The following is a 23,347-nucleotide window of genomic DNA, read 5'->3' as shown; positions in this document are numbered from 1 at the left end:
TTCAGCGACGCTTACCTACCAACTCTCCTCAAACATCTCGCCGCACAAGAACTGAACCGGTGGAAAACTGGTCTTGGACGTTACGATCGGACGATTCTCCCCAAAAAACCTACAAGGCCCTACCGAGCGCGTTACTACCGCAACCACTTGAATCGCGTCCGCTGGCGGGGAAGGGAGGGGGCCGATCAGTGGGGGGAAGCGCGGAGGTCAGTGGTCGTCGGTCGTGTGCGTGAAAATGTTGGGGACAGTTCCGAGGGCGATATATATATAAAGCACGGCGTTACCGGGATGGACGATATCATTTGCTCAGCGTTAAGCTCACGAAGTAGTATACCGCGTGCCTTGCTCAGTGTCCGGTCGTGTCCGTGTGGTGCCAAACAGTACGAATTTATCAAGATGAAAGCTATGGTGTGTGCTCTTGCCCTGGCCGCCGTCCTGGCCGTTGCCAACTGTGCGCCGTACCAAAGTGAGTGTGGCTCGAAGACTTCCGCGAGGGAGTTGAAGACATTGTTGAACCCCGGTGTCCCGGATCGCCGATCGTGTGTACTGCGTCAGTCCGCTAATTCTTCCACCTATTTCCACAGTCGCGTACCTGGTTCCGGTCGATGCTCCGGTAGTCCGTGTTGCCCGTTCGCCACAGTTCAGCGGCAGTGCGGCTAACGCCGGTGCTCAGTCATTCAACTCCGGCGGTGGCTTCCCCGGATTCGGTGGATTCTCTGGATCGGCCGCTAACGCAGCGTCGCAGTCGTTCAGCGCCGGCGGTGGATTCCCCGGACACGGTGGATTCTCTGGCTCGGCCGCTTCGGCCGGTGCTCAGTCCTTCTCGGGTGGTTCCGGCTTCCCAGGATTCGGTGGATTCAGTGGCTCGGCCGCCAACGCCGGCGCTCAGTCGTTCAGCGGTTAAGCGCTGCCCCGAACCCGCCTGCCAGATGCTTCGCCCGAGCACTGGACAGGACAACCATACTTCGCCGAACACGAACAGAAGCACAAACACGTAAAATACTAATACCATGCTACTCTACTGACGGCCAGGATTACGTTCTAGAAATCGGTAGTCTGTACAACTTGCACACACGCCGCAAACACAGTGATGGCACAAAATTTTGTAAGAAAGCAAACACACACACGTACACGCACAAACAAAAAAAAAAAACGAAATTACATTGACACACTCATGACAAGTTTAGCGTCCGTCGTCCGACCTGACCGCGGAAGCCAACAACACCAACATCGTACGAACGACGAACAGCAGTAGCGAACAAAAAAACACACAAAAATCAGCAAATAAGCGTGACAAGAACAAACAAAACTGCATACTCAAGGTGGTCGATTGTGATACGTTTGGATAAATTATAATTGTTTTGTATAACAAAAAAAAAAAACACTCGAACAATTGTTTTATTTGCTCATTGTCTTACCAGCGATGGACACAATCAACGGCAAACATGTCACGCAACCGGCTGCAGGAGTCAATGCGAAGGCGTTGGTAGGACGATTTCGAACGAAAGAAACACGATCGTTAGCACGGATTGGATAACAACAGTGGGTTCATCGTTTGTTGATTTGAGTGGCGTTGAAGTCTTTTTGTGGTTCGTTATCGGGCCATTCAAACTTCGCACATTCCAGTACAATTTATTGCATCCTTTATTTTGCTTTTGAAAAAAAAAACTGCGTCAAAGAACGGAATTTGATGAACTCGTTTGACCTTATTAAATCCTTGAGGTGAAGTTTCTGAGAAACTTCATAAGAGGATGATAGGTTTCATCGTCCTGGTTATCGATATTGTATACAGTTCGTGGGTCAAGATATTTGGAGGCCCCGAGTGGAATAGCAGTTGAAGTCCCTCTAACTGTGATATTAGTGGGAAACAACAGGATTTCCCTGGGCGACGAGGCCCCGAGCGACCGCTTCTTCCGCTCCAAGGTTGATCCGCCACTGATTGTATGATTTGTGTAGAATTAATTCTAGAGATCATATCAGCGTGAACTAAAATCGTTTCGAAGGCATTAACTGATATGATTATGATTGGCAGTGTTCATCATTTTCTTAAGCTAAGCTGTTTCCTTTTCTCTACTGCATTTGGTGACGATTTTTCTGTGTTATTTAAATATCAGGAGATCTTGGTTAGAGGAGTGTCGGATAGTTAAATTTGTCCTATGGAAGAACTGTCCGGATGGGATTTGTGGATCGATCTTGTGGCAAAGCCCATCGGTCCTCTCTACCATTCTGTCGACTACTAATAGTATATTATCTATCAACCGCAACGAAGCTGAAAATGTTCTTAAATTCTGTTAGTCGTGTTATTTTGATCCGTTCATTAAACGCTGTAACCCACCATAACTGATTCCATTAGACTCTTGAAGCTGTTAAGGTCTTTGCTTGATGTACGTTCGCTTTGTACAGGAAAATCGCTAAATCTATCAATGTCTGTTCCTCGACTGCAAATTATGTTTTATTTTTAGTATTCATTTGGCTTTCTTACCATCCTTCAGCTAAGAAACCGGTATGGATGTAATGGAAATCCCGACAAGCATAGGACCGTTCGTCCCTGAAGGAGCGCGTACTGTGTGCATGGTTCATTTCAGCAAAACCAAGCAGTTTAGACGGTTGCTTAATCGCAAGCGTGAAGCGCGCTTTAATCGCCTAACAGAAAGTTAGTGAAATCTTGTGAAAGGGATAAAATGGAAGATTCAGATTCTGATACATCGGTAGACTGTGAGTTCGGGTAAGGAAAGTCAAGTGAAGAAAGTATAAATATTGTCTAACGATCTATCTCTCTCTCTCTCTCTCTCTTCTTTAGCGATATCATATGCTGCATGTCTTTCAGTAATGAGATAAAATGTACCAAATGGACCTTCCTGACAGTTTTGGTTGTGGGAATTATGGTCACCGTTGTGATATTAGCTCTCATCTACATGAAGATGCATCAAGCCCCTGCAAGGACCACGAGACGAGGATAACATTAACGCAGACAGAGCCCAATACATATTACTACAATAATGTACCGCGATCATAATTTCAAATACATCTTGTGCTTTATCTCTTATAAAATTGTCATTTCCTTATATTATCCCGGACTTTACTAGACCTTCAACGTAAGAGATGGCCGTTTTTTCCGTATAGAGTTCAACGCTGAGCTGTAATTGGCAGCCATAAAATTGTCTCGCCTGTTCTCTATCCACTCTTCGTAGCATCGCCGTAAATGTGGGCATAGGTTTGTATTTTATTTCTTTAGAAAATGCATCCAGCGTTGCGAAATGAAACAATTTTACGACTTGCGAACCTCTTCCTGTTCATCAAGGATTCGCAAGCGCAATAGTAAAGTCAGTGTATAAGTGAGGATCGATAAATGATCGTAATTATCAGAGCAATAAAATATATGAAGCAACCAAGATATTCGCAAGGCAAGGCATACACCTCACGGATTGGACCAAACATGACATAAAACGTACGGCCCACTAATGAGCCATGCAGCATCGTACTGTCGTTGCTACACACAGAATGCCCAGCTCGGAAAGCAATGAAATGGAGAACAACAAAGAACTCCCTTGATATCTTATGTAACGGAGAAATTATTATCAAATCCCCTCGGCGTGATGTCAGGCTCCGGAAAAACGTTCCCCGAGCAGCAGTTCAAGCTTCAAGCCCATTCAACTGACTGACATTGATCTTCTGGCATCAAAATCAAGTTCGCTTTACGATCGTTGTCCGATCCGTCCGTCTGGCCGGCACATTTTGGTCCATCATCAATCAAACAAAAAGGTGCTGAATCGTGGTGGCACAGTGCTTGGCAGAAGTACGGGCGCTCTACTCCACGCCCGGGTCAGAGTGTCCCGGAAAGAACTCTGACTCTGCTCCGCCTGCACCGCTAGGTCTAAACCTTCCGTGCTTCTCACCGTAGTAGCTTAATGCTTCCCTTAACCAGCTACAAGAACAAGATCGCTGATGATCGTAATTCGACTGGGGCTGATGGGAGACTGACAGAATGGTTTGAAAACTGGATTTGAACGTTTTTAAAAGCCTAGCAGAGCGAAGAGGAAGAAGACGTTAGAAGCTTACAACCGACCGGTGTGTAAGTGGGTCCACTCTTGAGGTCGAGATTCTGCTTTACACTGGGTGAATTAGCTGCTGACTCACACGCACACACACACACACTCCGCCTGTGCCTCTCTCGCTCTGTCCGTCTGTCGGACCCACGATCTGCAACATGATATCCAACGCGCAACAAATGAACCTGATGTTCTGGGGCTATTCTCACACACACACACACACACACACACACACACACACGTAGGCACACACCTCCCTTTGGCCGCTCCAGAGATTCCCGTTCCCCACGGCCAACGATGCTTTCCGTGCTGTTGTTGTTCGCCATTGTTAGCACCCTAGGACAGGCACTTGACGGGGGGCTCGGGGTCGTTGAGCACCGGCATCAACCCATATAAATACTGCTAGGATGCGCCCACCGGACCATCATTGCGCAATCGCAAGCCAAACCGAATCGACGCAGTTTTGTGAAGTTGTTGTTGTTTGTTTGTTGGTCGGTGAAGAATGAAGTCGCTGTTGGTGTTTGTTGCGGCCATTTTGGTCACCGTGTCCGCTGCTCCGTACCAGTGTAAGTTTAGCTGAGGCCACGCTCGAGCCCCCCCCGCAAGGTTCTGAGGTGCAATCTGTTCTTCGTTCGTTACAGTGATCCTGGTGGATGAGGCCGATCTTCCGTTTGCCCCGATCCGTGTGGTCCGTAATGCTCCCGGCGGTGGGCTAAGCGGCAGTGCGGCCAACGCTGGCGCTCAGTCGTTCAACCAGGGAGGTTTCGGTGGCGGTTTCCCCGGCCATGGTGGTGGCTTTGGAGGACTTTCCGGCTCGGCCGCTAATGCTGGTGCTCAGTCGTTCACGCAGGGTGGTGGCGGTGGACACGGAGGATTCCCCGGTGGATTCGGTGGACTGTCGGGTTCGGCCGCCAACGCCGGTAGCCAGTCGTTCACGCAGGGCGGTGGTGGTCACGGAGGCTTCGGAGGGCTCTCTGGATCGGCTGCCAACGCTGGAACTCAGTCCTTCACCCAGGGCGGCGGTGGTCATGGAGGTTTCGGAGGTCTCTCTGGATCGGCTGCCAACGCCGGTGCGCAATCGTTCAACCAGGGTGGTGGCGGTGGACACGGTGGATTCCCCGGATTCGGTGGATTCTCTGGATCGGCCGCTAACGCTGCGTCGCAGTCCTTCACGCAGGGCGGTGGCCACGGAGGGCACGGTGGATTCGGTGGGCTCGCTGGATCGGCTGCCAATGCTGGAGCCCAGTCGGTGGTAGCTCACTAAACCAGAGAGAGAGAGAGAGAGAGAGAGAGAGAGACAGAGAGTAAGAGATCAATAGCATAACAAATCAACGCAAAACGAAGCAGTACAAAAGCGAATAGGGAGGCCAAAAGACAACGAAAAAGTACATTGTATACCCACACACATCATTCACCGACTCCCATCCCGATACGCGGCGGAGTTTTCCTTTGTGATATTGAGTAGCTTCATCAATCCAACATCTCATGGCTTAGAATGAACATCGAATGCAGCTTATTTCCCTTAAATAAATCAATGTTAAAACGAAACAAAAACGACTTTACCGTATTGTACTGTACGTGCCCAATTTTGAGAGGGGCCTTTGATTCTCCCAACAATCGGCAATGACCGAAAACCCATGACCGTGGAGTGTCCTTTCGGGGGTTTAATGGTGGTTGCAGCATTTGACTCGTTTCTAGATTTCGTGTTTTGCTTGCCAAAAGATTGGCGGCCACCGTTCGGGGATAACCGTTATCAGCTGTTTAACCCGCTGGCAGCTTTGGAACAGCTGAGTTCCAGTTTCGAAATCGACGTACGGTCAGAGAGAAAATGAAAACAAACACACAGCTGATAGTAAAATTTGATTGTGTTTGGTGAAGCAAACGAAGTTGAAGAATTAGGTAATACGTGTTTTTGTTGCCATCGTTGTACTGTTTCTTGCTGCAAGTGAGTGAATTTTTTTTTTACAATACCGGACAAGTTATTTTTGCATCTGTTAAGGTGCAATCTAGAGATCTTTAACGTCAGCTAATATTTCTAGTGTTTTAGCTTGGGCAAACCTTGAAGAAATTTTTCCTTTCGCTAGATGCATCAAAGGCCAATCAAGTTCAGAGACGTCTTTTGAACTATATAATTCCCCATTCGCTCCGGACTCCCCCGGGAAAACCCCACTGCCGGTGGGAAAACCGTACCATGCCTGCTGCAACTGCAAGACGAACCCCACTTCCCTGGCTCCCTACTAATCGAGCATGTTTTGACTTTGCCATTGAATGCTGCATCTCGTTCGTACTGGATTCGTTCGCTGATAGCGAGTACGCACTTCCCAGGGCTGAAGAATGCCTTCCACTCTCGTGGGTCCCAGTATAAAATCAAATCGTGTCTTCACCGAAGCTATCAGTACAATTGTAGCGCTTGCTTTAGTTACGAACAAACTTTTGAAACCCCGTTCAACATGAAATCCTTCTCGTGTCTTTTGGCCGTTGTTGCCCTGGTGGCGATGGTGAGCAGTGCGCCCGTCCAGGGTAAGTTGGGACCGGAATCTCGCAAACCGGGCGCAAGTGGTTAACGTGTGACAATTTTGCTCTCTGCAGAAGGTGAATCCCGTGTCGTGCGACAGGTAGGAGGCTTCGGTGCGTCGGGCTCGGCAGCTAACGCTGGCGCACAGTCCTTCAACCAGGGCTTCGGTGGATTCCCGGGCCATGGTGGTGGTTTTGGTGGATTCTCGGGGTCGGCTGCGTCGGCCGGTAGCCAATCGTTCACGCAGGGAGGTGGCCACGGATTCGGTGGATTCTCCGGATCGGCCGCAAACGCTGGTGCTCAGTCGTTCTCGCAGGGAGCGGGTGGATTCCCAGGATTCGGCGGTGCTAGCGGATCGGCCGCCGGTGCCGGTGCTCAATCGTTCGGAGGATAAGCTACGGGACGGTCAAGTATTAGCCCAAACAAACGCTGCCCCTTGTGCTCACAGATATGGGCGGTGTCGCGTAATGGAAATGTGGGAAAATGGTGCAATCTACCCGCACCTTTGACTTTTGACTTCTTGCTCAGGAATTAGAATCTAACGCCAAATCAGTCTTCGTTGTTATTCTCGTGTGTGTGGGATGAATAATAAAACTACAGCCAAAATTACGAAAATGCTTTTTGTACTACCAATTCCTCTTACGTGAAGCAAAATCAACCAGAACTCTGGACTATAATGTCTTCCGAAGTAGTAATGCTCATAATTGAAGCTTTTCAAGCAATCTTGAAGCCAATTAAGTGTTTATGTAATCTTCCTCGGACTACATGTCGTGTTTGGCATCGCCTTCCCTCGTGTCTGATACGAAAGGTAATCAACAAGCCATTAAAATTCAATAAAGGTACCATTTTGCCCCAAGTGTTCGCCAAAAAAATGGGTCATGATCTGCACAAGTTACGCAATTCAGCCGACCGACACGGGGAAGAAGCTGCTTCTTTTGTGTTCAACGTGATACATGAAGGCCATGCGAGGAGTCTTCCTTGAAGATGGGCGGACGTTAAGTGTTACTGTTAAGTGCTGACGAATAACCTGATTGGAAGAATTTCAAAACCCCATCCGAGGTGTAGCTGGGGTCCAGCAGCTTTTCTTGCAAGCAAGGCATGAATGGGTCTTGTAAATGGACCTACCAAAATTTTCTTGCATGCGACATGAAAGCTTCCGAGCGACAACGAATGCACGCCTACTGAGCGATCAAGTTGAAGATCGTGTGTTGTATAGTGCGCGTTGCATAGCTGTAGGCGCTTTAAAGATGGGTGAAACGCTTCAAAATTCAAACCGTGAAACAAGCGATGTTTATTTGAGTTTATTGTCGGTGGATTTGTTGTAAATAATATTGTACAAATAATTTAAATTATTGTATGTTTTATGGAACGGGAAAGTGCAATATTTTCGAAGAACGTTTAAAATTACTTTAATTCAAGCAAGGTGCGTATGATGCGTTTGAAAGTGAAATAACCTTATATTTTCAGTATATGTAAGATTAAGAAAACGTCTACAAAGGTGTGGGAAAATGACCATTGTTATTAAAAAATATTAAATTTATTTCTCATGAAATTATCAGAAGCCCAGCTCATGATCACATTCAACATTTTACGATGCATTCTCCTCACAAGCAACATTGGTCTGTGCATTATCCACTTCATTGCACGTTTTACAAAATTTAAAAGCGCTTGTAAATAAATTTAAATCCATAGTCCGTTTCTTTTGCCTCGACGCGCATTTAAGCAATATCTGCCGATACCGAACCCCACACACTGGTACACTACATACATCGACCCATCTTCTACACCAACCGATGCTCCATTCTTGCTCATTTGCTGCCTTTTCTCACACACACGCTCACTTTCTTCACGCGCCGAGCGAATCGGTAACAAATGACAATCATCTTCATAAAAACTACCGAACGCACATGTTTCTCGCGACGTGGTTTGTTACGCTTGCCTGGCAAACAACGGATTGCCCCAAACCACCAGATGAGCAGCTCACCATCATTCTGGTCTTGTAACTGATCACGCCTAACAATTGCCAACCAAAGTAGTTGTGATTCCGGGTACGGTGTGTGTGCGGATTACCGGGCCAGTTCCTTCTGGTTGACGGTGCACGCTGGATGCCCTGCTGGTGACGGAGATGAGTTGCTGCTGTTTGGTCGTATCGTACCACTTGATCGTAAATTTAGTCGATCGTTTTTCGGAACTGCTTCGCGATCTGGTGTACTGCCGGTGTCGCAAGGGTGACGATTTGTCGGACCACTGTGATCAGGTGGCCAGTGTCCCGTTGGAACCGGCACCTCCGTCGGAGCGTGTGTTGACAAACAAACCACGCTACGTCGTGATCAATGATACGGTCGAGCTGGAACCGTTCTACTACGACGTCGATCGACGGTACAGTGAGCTGCTGCTGAAAGATCGTCCCGTCGGAACCTGCATAGTGAGACCGTTTAAGCTGAAAGTGAGTACGATTAACGGAGCTATCCTTGAGCGGTTTATGGATGGTCTTTTCTTCACCAACAGCACGCAACGATTCGCTACATCCTGTCGATCCGTGCGCCAGACACCTACTTCCATCTCTTCATCCGTCACGCCGGCCAGAATGGTATGTACGCACTCGGGCTGGAAAAAGAGCAGGAAAAACGGATCAAATTTCCCGCCGACATCGTTCGCTACTATCAGGTACATCTGCTCGAGTGTACACGTGCGAAACAGTCCACCAAGCTTCAGCTGCATCCACTACCAATTTCGGAGCTGGCCAAGGCACGATCGGCCACAACAGCGAGGGCGATGTAAAAAGTATACAAATAAAATTTTATTTCCACAGTAAAACTACACCCAGAACAGGATCTGCTTTGATATGTACAGTGCGTCATCGTCGTCGTTGGTGTGCGTGTGCGTGGTGTGCTCCTCCGTGCGGTGGTGGTAAGTGTGCTAAGTGGCGACGACCGCTTTGTAAACGCAGTGCCCATTCTGCATCAGTGCTGGCCACAAGAACGCACGGATAATGTCGGAACGCTTCTCGGATATCGGGTATCGTTCGTGCTTCTCCGGTTGCAGAAGACCTGTTGCGGTGAAAGAGTGACAGAGGGCTGTGTGTGAGAGAGACAGAGGGATATTTAATCTACTAGCAGCACTTACCGAGAGTAAAATCCGTATCGAGGTAGTATGGGTTTGTTTGATTCACCATGCGCCAAGCTAATCGGACACAGTCGCTGATGTAGTGGATGAGCGGTATGCAAGCCTCCAGGCAGGGGTACTCGTGCAGCGTAGACAGGACCTGGTTGGCAACCTGCCGCTCGACGTCACCCATCGGGAACCGTTCGGCCGTCTCCTTGAGCTGTTGCCGCACAGCCCGATCCAGCGCGGCCGTAGCTTCATCGTTCGCGTCCAGCACGTACAGTGTTCGACGCACCTCCAGCACCTTGCGCTCTTTTAGCCCATGGCAGGCACGGAAGGCAAGCTAAAAAGATGTTCAAGTTGATCAAGATGCCCAAAAGAAGTGCACATTGTCCGCACAACTTACCACAATGATGGAGAACAGTATCTTGGCCTTTAGCTGATGGGCGTGTTTGAGCTGGGGCAGCGAGTTAAGCGAGTCCAGTGTGTCGATGCGATTTTTGCTGTACATCACGCTGTACTGTCGCACCAGCTCCGAGCTGCAAGCGCCATAAAACAATAGAAGAAAGAGTACAATTAACACCATTCGCCTTCGATCTCCATGACAGCAGCAAATCATACTTAGTCTCATCGATGTCGGAATCGGAATGGTAGCCATCGCTTCCACCGCTGCTGCAACCGTTGCTGGTGGGGCTGCTCGGTGGCAGGGTGGCGATCGGTCCCATCAACCCTAGCACCGTGTCGCAACCGCGCGAATAGTTCATCAGCAGCCCGGCCGCCGGCCGTTCCTCGGTGTTTGCCGTCGCATCGGTACGCCGGATCTGACCGACGCAGAACAGCACCTCCTTATCGTTTTGTACCCGCTGGGACAGGTTTTCCACCAGCTGGGCCAACTGTTTGAGCGCCGGTTTGTCTAGCATGGTCAGCAGCGTCTTGTTGTCGATCAGCCGCTGCTGGATGTCACCGTACCCGATCGCGAGTAGCCGCTGGTGGGACGATTGAGCAGGATCCTGATGTGCGGTAACCGGGCTCAGCTCCTCCAGCTTGTGAATGGCAGTCTTGTACGTGTCGATGTGTCGCTGCAGCTCATTTTTCAGCGCAACGTGCAGCGATATGAGACTGCCGGTTTGGTCGGCTGTCAGCCCGTGCACACCGAGCCCTTGAATCGCTTGATCGAGCTGTTTGCGACGCGCGAGCAGCGATTCCCGCAACGACGGTTGCCACACACCGATCGCTTGCGCGAGTTTCATGCAGCGTTGCCGTAGCCCTGTCTCGTGTGGATTGCTGAACAATTTCACCAGATGCCACATGATCGCTTCACACGGAACGTCCGGGCGTTGGGTGGCAACGACCGCATTTAGCCTGTGGTAGGATAAAATGAAAAAGCGTACAATATTCGTTACAGATGGGGCGCGATTTAGTGATGTTCTAAGGTCAATGTGAGGGATGATCTACATGTGATTGGAAGCTGCTATCGTTAACACCACTGCAGCTCCATTATTGAACGCAAGAAATGATTGATGGTTTCGCCCGGCCGAAAAAGGTTTTCCTGCGCCGGTCAATTAACAGAATATCGAGTGCGTAAGCATTGTTTTTGCGTTGCTAGTGAAGCGATGAATGAAGCGGGAATTCCCAATGTACTCCGATTGATAACACATCCCGTTGGAATTTAGTCATGGTGTAACGAGGTTCGTGTAACGATTCCAGCATTAAACTTTGGCCTGTTTTTCTTTCGGCTTTCAATGCACCATATATGTAAGGACCGAAAAAACTCAGTCTTCTCCAACAAAAAACCGCATAGTTCGATCAGTAATTAAGGCCAGCGCAGGTTATCCGCACACATGCTCTGATCTGATTTACTTAAACAGCAATAAGCCGCTGTAATTCAAATTACGCGTACATGCTGGAGCAACCTCGAGCATTGTGCATTTATTTTGTAGCCTAGATTTTTTTTTCGAAGCTTTTCTCTCTCTCGCTTTTCATTGCTCCACACAAGTGCATCGTGCAGTGCGCCCCCCCCCCCCCCCTCGGTATCAGCCAACGAGACTGTTTCAAACGAATACAGGTCATTGGGAAACGTCGCTACTTAACGCGATTCGTTGGTCCAGATTTAAATTCCCCAAGCCACGGCTAGGCGGTGATCATTTCAATATGCTGATCTTTGCTTAACGATCGATCGATTGTGTTTAGCCGATTTCCGAGCGACCATTCCGAACCGTACCGTTAGCATTTCGCTTTATGTTTATGTTGTTTGGATTTCTTTTACCCCTGTCACCCCACTGGGGTACGTCACTTTCCCGGCTGTGCAGCCTCCTTGGTGGACGATTTAATGATCTGCTACTCATTTGAATTGTTGTCGCCAGCGATCAACACCGGCAGGCCTGCTCAAATCGGATCACGGCCGGTTCAATAATACAATGGCAAGTGCCAAAATCTGCTAAACAATCATCTCGCACCTTTTTTTGGTGGCCGCTGCCTCTAGATAGCAGAGTGGATCGTTTAAATGAGTGCCAGTCGGCGATCGTGACAAGTGAAAGCCGGCCGGTCAACATGTGAAGCGTTTTTGAACATTAACTATGTGTTGCTGTTTTTTCTCAGTAAAGTTATTTCGGGATACAAGCGGCTTGGGCCGGAGGAGAAATTCGCCAGATACGTAGAAGGCGCACATACGCACCGCTAAGCATATCCATCTCATCACAACACCGCAAACAACGGCGAGGGAATGAAAGACACAGCAACAGCAACAACAAAAAAATCTCGTACGCTGTCATTTGGCAAAGTCCTTTCGACTGACAAAAATCATAAAATCTTCACGGAATGCGAAACCCGGCCCGGCTGCGAATGGACACTTTCTTTCTGCTTAATTTATTTCCATCCACCGCAACGGTGCGGCTAGCAGTTACCATCTCAAAACCCCTGCCTCAGAACTGGTTTGACCTTACAGCCCACACACACACACACACGCGCGCGCGAACACTCATCGACTCCGGCGGTGTACGTGCCTTGCGGAGATACAACTTTTCATTTCACCTCCATTAATCAAATGTCCGATCGATAATAAATTGGCGAAATGGCCAGGCGGCAGGATGGAAGAACCCGGTGTGACCCGGGCTAAAGATCAGTCGATCGTTTGCCTATTGTCTGTTTTGCCAAGCTGAACGCCGTGTGGTGTGCGAAAGGGAATGCAAACACATATCATATCGACCAGGGAGAGCAGGGAGCCGGCCAAATCAGGAATGTTTGGTTTTCCAGAATGGTGAAAGTAGTGCCATCGCAGAGAAACAGGTTCACGGACGCCGATATTCGAAAGGACTGTCACTTACCGGTTGAAGAAGGACTCGAGCAGGTAGGTGCTGTGGGGCAGTGCCTCGATCAGGATGTCCATCGGAAGCTCGGCAACGACCGAACGCAGCACGGACGGTCCTAGACGACCGACGACGGTGGCGGCCTCACGATACTGTCGACCCTCCGATAACAGCATCAGCCGGCGGAGCACCTGCCGCGGACTGGTGAACCCTTCGCGCCCGTCCCGTGGTGGGGCGCGAATTCTTTCACGGCTGTCCGCCATTTGGAGGACCCTGTCACTTGTTTGCGGTTTTCTCCCGCCTTCTGCTGTCTGGTGCTCTTTCCGCGTCTTCTGCCTCAGATTTGGCTACTGTTTGCTCAGCTGGAACACGGGTGATACGTTACATCCGACACGTTGTTTACACTTGCATCGAGGTGAAGGTTACGCTGAAGCCTCTGCCGATCGTCTTGCGTACACAACACTTTAGTCACTCACTCACGGTACGCAGTTTGCTGATAGCGAACCGCGATCTTCAGTGTTATGCCTCTGCACTATCACTATAATTCACCGAAAAATCTGTGCCTTCCTGTCAAACTTTCCACCGCTCGAAAGCACCTTCACCCTTTGCAAGGTTCTCACGCGTGCACAAAATTCACGGTTCGCAGAATCGGAAAGGAGGTCCGCTCATCCGGACCGAGCGTTATGCTAACACAATCCGACCGACAGTATTACATCACTCGTTTCGCCGTCCTCCGGCACCGGTGCATCTGCAACTCCGACCGGCGGAAGGCCTTGTGGACAGGGGTAAATTTTCACAGCTCCACCCAATCGCTGCACAAACAATCGGACCGCGGATAAACACGGCACCACGTTACGGTAACGGCACCTGCCTTGCGGTGACGCTGGTACGAGAACATGTCATCAAGTGGACCACTTGTCGCTCCTCCACGTCCCACCAACACCGACCCTCCGGTCGGTTGGTCGGTCGGAAAATCGATTTCGGCTCGGACGGGGTGTGATGAAGTTGGTGCGCTGTCTCGAATGAAGTTCGGGTGGTCCAATGTCGCTGGGAGTCGAATAGTCGCTGCCAGCCCACGGAGAGCTCTAGAAGAAGTGGAAAGAAAATCTTAGCTTTAGTTTGACTTTCGATGGGCTGGAAAGGCATGGTGGATGGGCGTGGCTGGAAAAGTTGTTCGCTAACAGACCTGGGCCAGAAAATGCGGAGCAGTTCAATTGTTAATAATAGACTAAGGCATGGAAAATTGGGTCACGAGGAGGATGTTACGTTGGATTAGAGTGATCGTCCGCGATGAAATAAGATATTTTCAACTCCGATCAAGACAAACATTTGGTCGTTTTTCTCTTGATTTTAATGATATATTGGAGTAAATGTGCTCCAGAAGCTTACGAAAGACACAGCTAGGATTGTGTCCGTAGACAAGAAGAACGTTATTTAATATCCTGCAACGTGGTGAGTCGGGAAGGTACGGCTCATCATTAGACCTAGCTTTAGCTCTTGGTACAATCTCCAGGAACTAGACGCGACGGTTCTTAAATAGTCAGGATTCTACTTTATGCTACTTGACATAAGGTGATCAGAATAGCAAAAGAACTGAGCTGAGTAAGATGTCCAATAGTGTCTTCATCACCTACACCCCCCAAGTACCGTTTCTCTAGACCGCCAAATAATGTCTAAATTCAATTTCAATTCGCGCTACTCTCCATCAACGTATCGACACACTCGATCCACCGTACGCCCGTGGGACACGAACCTGCGCACCACGCGCCAAACGATCGATCGATTTGTCCCCGGCTCTTTACGCCACCTAACATATCCATTATTCACGCCGCGGCTCCCAAGTGGTCGTGACCGAAGAGTTAAGTGACTTTATTTTCGTGCCGATCGGCGAGTGGAGGCATCGCTCTGGAGAGCCCAAGTTGAATGATCTGTTCGATTGCGATCGGCAAGGAATGCTAGGCCACAGCGTGGGGGGAGGGAGCACCGATGGGATCAGCGGACGAGTTATTTCCAGACGATCTTGAACTAGTTCCCAAGCGCCAACGATCGCCGATCGAGGAGGATCGTTTAAGCACGCGCACTTAGCATTGCATCGTATCCGGCACCCGCGGTAATGCTTCAATTAAACAGCCGGCAATTACCGCAATCCCGATTGAGCATTACAGAGATAGAACACTGTTCCCAGATCTCCAACCGGCAGAACCTTGACGGGACGGGACGCTACCGTGATGTTTGTCCCAGTTTTGTGTCCACAGAACGCCACGGGCGGAAGAAAATTGCTTGGGAAAGCTCGTTTGTTCCGGACAAGCCACTTGCGGCAAGGTGTCAAGACAATAAATGACAAACAATCATAACTCGGAAGCAGTGCTTTGCGGGGGGCTTAATGTAGCGGAAGAAATCGACCGCATCACATAAACCGCACCCTGACGGCCTGGTAACGGTTAGTAGGTGCCGGTGGTTTAGTAACACCTGGGGAAATGGAACTTCAGGAATGTGCGATTAGCTTCGACATTAGTAAGCCGTTAGCTGGAACTCGATCGCATGTGACGTTGTTAAATCGTAGAAACAGGAACAGGTATGTAAACATGCATCTTTAGTGTTTAAGTGTGCGACATTGGAAAAAAAAAGACAGGGTTCCTCAACACCCCTTTCCGAACACTGGCTACAGTATTCTCACGCCTACACCACCCATGCTGGTGATGATCGGCTGATAAGAAGCCGCTTCAGTCTGACAAAGGGCTTCTTTCTTCACTCAAAGCAAACACTCGATGAGGGCATACAGGGAAAAAAATGCATGGGAAATGGGTATCTGGGAGTAGTACTTGAGGCAGGGCGAACATCAAAAGAGCGTCGAGTAAAACATGGGATCGGGTTATGTAATGCTGTTCTTCAGTCATCGCCGCGTCGGCATGTTTGCCGAAGGTTCTCCCTCGTGCAGTGATGCATCTTCCACTGGCGAGGCTCGTTACATCAATTACAATTACGACGGACATGGAGCAAACAAAAAAAAAGAAGCCTCCAACCGGACAAGATGGGAACGAGGACAACACACTGCTGAAGATCATATCGCGCTAACGGAATCCCTCGCCCCCCTTGGTTGTCCGGTTTGGCGGGGCAGAGGCGAGAACTTTTATGAGACGGGCCAGAGAATGACAGATGCAGTAAGGGAGCCGTTTCGAGTAGCCGGTTGTACTCGAAAGCGGACGTGTTTGGTACTGTTGTTTGATTTTCTTTGCTTCACAAGGAATCAACCTCATACGCCATCAACCATCTCCGATGAACTCACGTCGAGAGAGAGAGCGAGAAGATGGTTAAGCAACGCGTTGCACGCACGCATTGTTGCGTTAAATCACCTTAATTAGATTATCGAGCGAGGCCACCGAACGGGGGCTCACTGACCCACAAACATTCTGCACCATTCCGGTATCATGCTGCAATTTCCCGACGCCTATCACAAATCGTTGCAGAGCGTGGCGTTAAGAAGAAAGCGTTCACACCGGGTGGAAAGTTGGGTGCGATGAGCGTCTTCTTTCACCTCGTTCAGAAATTGATAGGCTTCATTAGCATCTTCACTGTGGCAAAGGGGTGAAAAAGGGGAAAAAACGAAACAATCGGTACCCGATTAGGTTCTCGCCAACGACCTGTGGTGGTGGGAATGGGAGCTCGCAGCTTGTAAAATGGAACCCACGGTACGAATGCAATAAACCTATCACACGCAGCTCAGAAATATACCCGATGCCGAGCAACCAAGGGAAACGTTTTTGCATTTTTTTTTTCTTCGCGCCCCAAAACATTTTCCTCACCATCGACGAATCATTAGCGTTTCGGAAGCCTGGAGCCTTGGCGCTCATCGTTTATGGCGCTGGTAATGGGTGGCGGTGATCGATTCGCGGTTTAATTTCCGTGTGCAATCAATGCTCCACGGCACGGAACGTGAGAAGGGGGGCCCGTGTGTGAATGGGGTGTGCGAAAAGTGGATGCTGCTTTGCATTTAAATTTCGATACACCACACCGTCGTACCACGTACCATTGCCAAAGGAAGAAGAAGCAGAAGAGGCCCCGGACTGGCCACGCCGTACCTTACCGAGGGCGAGTAATTAGTTAAGTGTTACGCTTGCTTTTGGGAGTTCAAACTGAGGCGTCGTTTATGATGCAACCCGTTCAAAAAGGGTAGATTGGTTGGAAAATTTTGTTTCACGAAAAAAAACAAGTATGGTAAATCGACACAAAAGCTTCTAAACGATCCATACCCGTTTGCCATAACCCGTTCACACTCATTCACCGGGCGAGTGCAAATTGTGCAACATTGATCGGACCTCGGCGGGCGACCTCCGGTGTGTCCACGCCGAAGGGGCCCTTGCTTAGTGGCGTGACGGACGGCGGCATAAGTGAAGCACATTTTGCATTCGCCACGCAAAGGGGATCCACGAACCACCGAAGCTCTAGGATCGGGGTTTATTGTGCGTGACCAAGATCACTGAACTGAAGGGGTGGCCGGTGGACGGGTTAGATCGACAGCTGGAGAGGATAATTACCACCCCGTTCGGTGGAGATGACGCGAAGATTTGCCGCGCTAATGGTATGGGCCCCCAGGAACACATGTAGGTACGAAATTACGAAAGAACAGATTAAAACTAAACATTCGCGCCGCCGAGGGCCGGGCTATATGGAGCAGCGAATTGCCGGAAGCAGTAAAACGGGTTTGCAGCATGAGGAAGAAGGTTATTCGATTCATTTTCCATCTGTCCTGCCAGCTAATCAAGCGTACCTTCTAGCCAGTAGCCCATTCTTGCTCCGTTATCGATACGTTCGGTTTGGGGAAATTGAATGTAATGAGATTTTCTTTTCCTCACACGCATTTCCACGTACACACGCACACCCTTTTTGATTGACAGTCTATGGTGGAGGGAAAAGCGAATTCTGTACCGATTTGGTTCCGGTGAGTGTTAGGTGAGTGAAACTTTCCCGAAAGAAGCGGAAAACAAGCTTGAAACTCATCCGATACATACAGAACGGGTTGTTCGCGGTGGTTTCATGCATAAGGCAAAGCGGAACCATCTTTTCATGCTTTGGATTATCGTCTGCTTTTTTTTTTGGGGAGAAACATAGCTGTTAAGAGGAGTGGTACGAGTGCTATGCGTTGCAAAATGTTCTGCAGGAAAATAGAAGGGCGAAAAGTTTAGGAGCTTAAAAGAGGAAAAAATCTACAGTGCGTAACATAAGTATAGGAACAGTCGAATATCTGCGAAAGATTTCGCTTCCTCTAGCCTTGTCTGTCGTTTGCTATGCGTTGCCATGGTAGTAGTTTAGAAGAGAGAGAGAGATAGCATGAAGTGCTCTAAACAACGTGGTTAGATGAACCGAAACGATTTTGACGGAAAAATGTCGCCACTGCCCCCCTTTTTAACCAAAATCTTTTTGGCATCTCGCATCATGTAGCCTGGCTTTAAGAATATAAGTGGCAGTCCGGTGGAAGATGCGACACCGAAGCTGGTATTCACACGGCAGGACCAGGGTTCAAATCCTATCTGAGGGCATTTTCCCATAGCCAGGACTGACTATCCAACTATGCGGTATCAATATGTGATTTGAACCCCGACCCTGCAGTGTGAAGGCCGGCGTCATATGTACCCCCCATATGTAGATATGTAGATCTTGATCTCGGTAAATTTAAATTTGCTTATAGAGCCGATAAAAAAATATTTAAATTTAACTGAAATTAGTTGGCCATCTTTGCTTATCTTTTTGAACCTCCTTATGCACAACTGGCTATCCAGTTACTGGTAAAATAAATCCTGGAAGCAGATTCATACCACGAAGTAGAACCAAGAACCAAAGAATCATTAAAGTATTAAAATAATAAAATAATAAATTGCATTGGAAGTTATTGAATTACTGTTTTCGATGGTACTTATCGGTTAGTAAATTTTACCACGTAGCTGAAAAATTGTAGCTGGCCCAGTTGTTTGACATCATGTTCATTTCAATATGAAGGTTATAGTTATAATTTCTACTTCAAAATGTTTACTCTTTCACCTTAAAAGGGATTCATCTCTTAGCTACCGTAAGTTAAATTTTCTTTAATCTTCTTCTTCCTTGGCACTACAACTTCGAGAGGTCTCGGCCTGCCATTTCTAGCTTGCTGTGATTTAATTGTACCCGTAGAAAAGTAGTCAGCCTTACTGTACGGAGCGCGGTCTGGATGGGATTTGAGCCCCGGTCCTGCCGTGTGAAGACCGGCGCCGCTGTCGCCTCGGCCACCGAACTGCCAAATTTTCTTTAATACCTCATTTAAACCGCTTAGTATTATATTTATACTGCTCATTGTACGCTCAGCTACTAAAACTGCTATGCGCTTCTACACAGCTCCATCCATCCAAAATCTATCTGTAAGCTCATTAGTGTGCAACCGGTAAATAACCCCGATTTGTGACTAGTGGATGATATCACCTAAAGCTAATCTTTTGGCTTTTTTTTCAAAAACCTTCCCACCTAATTCTTCCACACCTATCAGCAGAGGGAAAGAATCTTCAGCTTTCGGGGGTGCGTGGTGTGCCAAAGAGCCACCTAAGTGAAGTTCTATTGTATCTTTCTATGCTTTTCGGTTATGATTTTCTCTTCACCCCAACATCACCGACACCCGTTTTGTGCGTTGGTTCGAGCAAATAAAACATCTTTTTCCTTTTCCGGCCCACCCCGCAATCCTTCCCCCCCGTTCCGAGCCCCGTTTCGTTCTAAGGTCCGGTGTCATTGTTCCTCGACTAACGACGGGAACGTCACACGGTGGCAGCTAATGGGGATGGTTCTGTAGGGGTTGTCGCGCCCCCTCCTCAAAGGGTTGATGCTACCCAATGGTTCCGCTCATCACGAAGTCATGAAATTCGTACTTTGAGAACGGCTCGGCAGCAAATGTCTGGCGGCACGTTGATGAATGTTTCGCTCGGCGTCATTGCCCGATAAGTGTGCCGGCTCACGAGTTGGCGAATTTTGGGGTGTTTAGTGATGCAAAAATAGCAAATAAAGTTGCTGCTAACTAGCGAAATGAATAGCGAAGCTTTATATCATTCTTCGCCGTTAGAATAATTCTCTCAGGTTTTTTTTTGTCGTTTTGTGTGCCAATTTCCGGCGGCACCGGTAGGGCAGTAATTTTCTCACCCGTATTCAATCAACCATTCGAAAACACTCACACACACACACACCCAGTGAGCTTTTGCTCAGTTTTGTGGCATTTTTCATCAGACTTTCAAGGTGCGGTCCACCTTCAAACCCGGTGGCGCTATTGTGCAATTTGATTTAAAGAAATCAATCTCACAAACTTTACTCTCGCTTCAACCCTGCGACTGACAGCCAGAGAGGTTCCATTTTTTTTTTTTGCTTCTTGCCTCTATTTTCACGTTTCATAGGATGTGAGAGCGAATCGGTCGGCAGTAGCGCTGCAATAGCGCAGCCAAATCAATTTACTATTGCAGCAATTTCCATGCATCGGTTGATTGAACACACTGTGCCAGATACCGCGCACGCTGTCGTCGCGGTTGTCGTCTGCGGCGCGTTAAAGTCTGCCGTCTGCGTAGGTGACCATTTTTTGAATCTTGTCTTGGAGTGTGCAAGGTACATCGGCGAAAATTACGCAAATGTTTTGGTTAGAAAAACCCCAAAACTAGGTGACAAACCCGCAGACATTCGCTCTCTCTCCATTTTTCCCCGAAAACAAAAACTCCCTTAGCAGGAAGAAAGGGCGCTTGCACTCCCTCCTGGAACGGAGGTTTTGGGTTTTGTCAAAGCGCCTGTATAAAAGACACTTGTAGGCGTTGATGTATCAGTAGCTCAGTGTCAGCGAACGAGTACGAGTACGGTGGTGTGTGATCGAAGTGTTAGACAAAATGGTGCACAAAGCGACATTATGCTTGGTGCTGGTGATAAGCTGTGTGGTGCTGATGGCTCAGGCCCGGCCGAACGGCAAGGAGTGGAAGCACGGTGACGGCAAGGAGCACCACTCGGAGGAACATTCGTCGCACGGTGAAAAGGGTGAAAAGGGGTACAAGAAGAAGGAGGAGCACGATGAGGGCAAGAAGGGGCACCACGATAAGGAGGGCCACAAGAAGGAGTACCACGATGAGGGTGGCCACAAGAAGAAGCATCACGACGATGGGGGCTACCATCACGAGAGCAAGAAGGGCGAGAAGGGCGAGAAGGGGCACAAGTTCGAGGAGAGCGGCCACTTCAAGAAGGGACACTCGACGAAGGGCCATCACGAGATCCACAAGAAGGACGAGTTCAAGAAGGAGAAAAAGTTCTTCGACGAGGATCACGATGAGGCGTTCGATGAGAAGCATGGCGATTTCCACGAGGAGCACGGCTACAAGAAGGGTGGCTCGGAGAAGGGTGGACACAAGAAGGCGGGCAATCATCACGATCACTATGGCAAGAAGGGGCACAAGAAGAAGGGCTCGCACCATCACGACCATAAGGGGCACAAGGAGGAGCACGGGCACGATAAGCACTGGAGCCACAAGGAGGACTTTGGCAAGAAGGGCGGCAAGGATCATCACAAGAAGTGGGGACACAAGAAGGGTGGTCACTAGGTGCGGATTGTTTTTCGATTGCGCCGTGTGTGTGTGCCAGTTTGTGAATGGAAGGGGAAACTCTAGAGCAATGTTATGTTACCATATGCTGAACGGATGTTCGTAAGCAATAGGTCCAAATAGAACCGAGGAACAGTACAGTATCGTTAACCATTTACAGGATTGGGTTCTATTATATCCCAAACAAACATCCGAAAATATCGATTCCCTCATAAAGCACTCAATTGGTTCACCCTGACTCAACGGAACGCGCGCAGAATTCTTGACGGTAAAGAACCAGCTTCGAGGCAACAGCAATTGGTTCTCGCACCGTTATGCAAGGGATGATTCTCGATACCGGTTCACGCGTGAGATGTAGAATATTAATTTCATGCACCGGTAACTGCTTGATCGGCAATCGGATTATCAACGATCTGGAGAGCTGTTTTCTACTACCAGCTTGTTCTGTCATACTCACATGCCTGGGTGCGATTCAAGTTGAGGGGTTTGGAGCAAATATTGGTTTGGTTTGGTTGGCTTCACTTGCTTCTAGCCTAAACACACTTGTTTGCACGTTTGTTTATGCTTATTGGAGAGCTGCATCCACCTGTTTGATGTTCAAGAGGGCCATGTACACAGAAAAACACTGCCTGCCCTCCACTTTAAACACTTTCGTTGAACTTGTGCTCACTTTCACAGACTCGTTTCTCGCTTAAGTCACGATTGTTTTGCTATCATCACTGGCTTGAATCACTTGGTACGAATCTGTCTCGTCCATTCGTTTTGTCACTTTATCATGTTTCGCTGCTGTCACTCACGATTGCACCATCAGGATTTTACACCAATTACACTCTTCTCCAACCACACGAAGAAAATCAAGTGTTATGAGGCGCCTTACTCAGCGGTTTGTTTTGCTCCACCTGCCACAATCAATCCCAAAACAACCAAACAAACGATCAACCACTGCACTGCTCAGTGAAGCGTAACGGAGAAGCTCGATGGATCGCGACTTCAGCTGCATCCGCTCGGTACGGCAACGAATCGCGAACTGTGCCGTCACCGTTTCCCACCGAGGTACGTTGCTGGAGGCCCGAGTGAAGATGAACGTGCGTGTGCTCGCGAGATGTGCCCGATCGCTGGGGTTCGTTCGTTCGTTCGTACGAAAGAAAGTCTCTCGAGGTTCGGTCTTCGACTTCGGAGCTGGTGAAAAAGAGATTGAGAGAAGTCGAAAAAAAGCATACACGCAGTGGACACAATAAGAGCCTCCCCATGAAGGGAGAACAGGTTGCATGCCGCAGGTTAGTAGGGAGGAAGGAAAACTCACCCTCAACCCCTTTCCTCGGTCACCCCACGTCAAGTGTGTGAGATGTGTCACTGTGTGCAGCGATCGGTGACGTCCGGAGTTCGGTGTTCGGTGGGCCTTAATTTGGTGAGGCTGTGTTTTGTTGATTGTCTACCAACCGAGAAGCAATAGAAGACGAACGGGGACGAACAGAGTGGATGATCATTTCATGAATTGCTGTGTGCACAAATTCATTGTTTTACACCTTCGCTATGTCGATGGAATGTTTACGAGGATGGTTGTAATATGCAGTGGAATTACGTTATGGCGCTTTGGTTGTTGTTCATTTGCAAAATTATATAATTATGGCAGAATGCGCTACTAATGCTTGGAATGTTTATATCTCGTGATACTTAACTCAAAATGCATTTTACTATGATTTTACGCAGTAGCTGATTTTATTGTCTTTAAATATTTATCAAATAGTTTAGACAAATATTTATTTTGGCATATTAACATTGAAAAAGAGG

At 48.5% G+C, this 23,347-nt stretch overlaps 6 protein-coding genes across 7 annotated transcripts; 5 read left to right on the top strand and 1 right to left on the bottom strand.

Moving 5' to 3' along the window:
- The first annotated feature begins 273 nt into the window (after positions 1-273).
- LOC118505637 (glycine, alanine and asparagine-rich protein-like) lies at positions 274-1,390 on the top strand. The gene is made up of 2 exons (XM_036041712.1): positions 274-466; positions 585-1,390. The coding sequence occupies exons 1-2, from the start codon at positions 289-291 to the stop codon at positions 902-904; spliced, it is 498 nt and encodes a 165-aa protein (XP_035897605.1). The 5' UTR covers positions 274-288; the 3' UTR covers positions 905-1,390.
- A 3,067-nt stretch (positions 1,391-4,457) lies between these two features.
- Positions 4,458-5,603, top strand: LOC118505634 (glycine-rich protein 5-like). 2 transcript variants are annotated; one of them, XM_036041709.1, is made up of 3 exons: positions 4,459-4,615; positions 4,691-5,326; positions 5,357-5,603. In XM_036041709.1, exons 1-2 carry the CDS (start codon positions 4,552-4,554, stop codon positions 5,311-5,313), a joined length of 687 nt encoding a protein of 228 aa, XP_035897602.1. In that variant the 5' UTR covers positions 4,459-4,551; the 3' UTR covers positions 5,314-5,326; positions 5,357-5,603. The 2 variants fall into 2 exon arrangements, with proteins under 2 accessions (XP_035897601.1, XP_035897602.1); XM_036041708.1 differs by having other exon boundaries at positions 4,458-4,615; positions 4,691-5,603.
- A 787-nt stretch (positions 5,604-6,390) lies between these two features.
- Positions 6,391-7,179, top strand: LOC118505636 (glycine-rich protein 5-like). The gene is made up of 2 exons (XM_036041711.1): positions 6,391-6,569; positions 6,639-7,179. Exons 1-2 carry the CDS (start codon positions 6,500-6,502, stop codon positions 6,956-6,958), a joined length of 390 nt encoding a protein of 129 aa, XP_035897604.1. The 5' UTR covers positions 6,391-6,499; the 3' UTR covers positions 6,959-7,179.
- An 832-nt stretch (positions 7,180-8,011) lies between these two features.
- LOC118505635 lies at positions 8,012-9,398 on the top strand. Its single transcript, XM_036041710.1, has 2 exons — positions 8,012-9,010; positions 9,073-9,398. Exons 1-2 carry the CDS (start codon positions 8,690-8,692, stop codon positions 9,343-9,345), a joined length of 594 nt encoding a protein of 197 aa, XP_035897603.1. The 5' UTR covers positions 8,012-8,689; the 3' UTR covers positions 9,346-9,398.
- LOC118505632 lies at positions 9,350-22,585 on the bottom strand. The gene is made up of 6 exons (XM_036041706.1): positions 22,014-22,585; positions 12,993-14,059; positions 10,291-11,031; positions 10,076-10,208; positions 9,691-10,012; positions 9,350-9,614 (listed from the first exon to the last, which is right to left on the bottom strand). The coding sequence occupies exons 2-6, from the start codon at positions 13,235-13,237 to the stop codon at positions 9,484-9,486; spliced, it is 1,572 nt and encodes a 523-aa protein (XP_035897599.1). The 5' UTR covers positions 13,238-14,059; positions 22,014-22,585; the 3' UTR covers positions 9,350-9,483.
- On the top strand, positions 20,813-21,794 carry LOC118505633 (putative eggshell protein). The gene has a single exon (XM_036041707.1). The coding sequence runs from the start codon at positions 20,855-20,857 to the stop codon at positions 21,554-21,556; it is 702 nt and encodes a 233-aa protein (XP_035897600.1). The 5' UTR covers positions 20,813-20,854; the 3' UTR covers positions 21,557-21,794.
- Positions 22,586-23,347: the final 762 nt, after the last annotated feature.

Source organism: Anopheles stephensi, chromosome 2 (genome assembly GCF_013141755.1).
Source record: "Anopheles stephensi strain Indian chromosome 2, UCI_ANSTEP_V1.0, whole genome shotgun sequence".
Lineage (NCBI taxonomy): Eukaryota > Metazoa > Arthropoda > Insecta > Diptera > Culicidae > Anopheles > Anopheles stephensi.
This window is presented reverse-complemented; position numbering and strand designations above follow the sequence as displayed.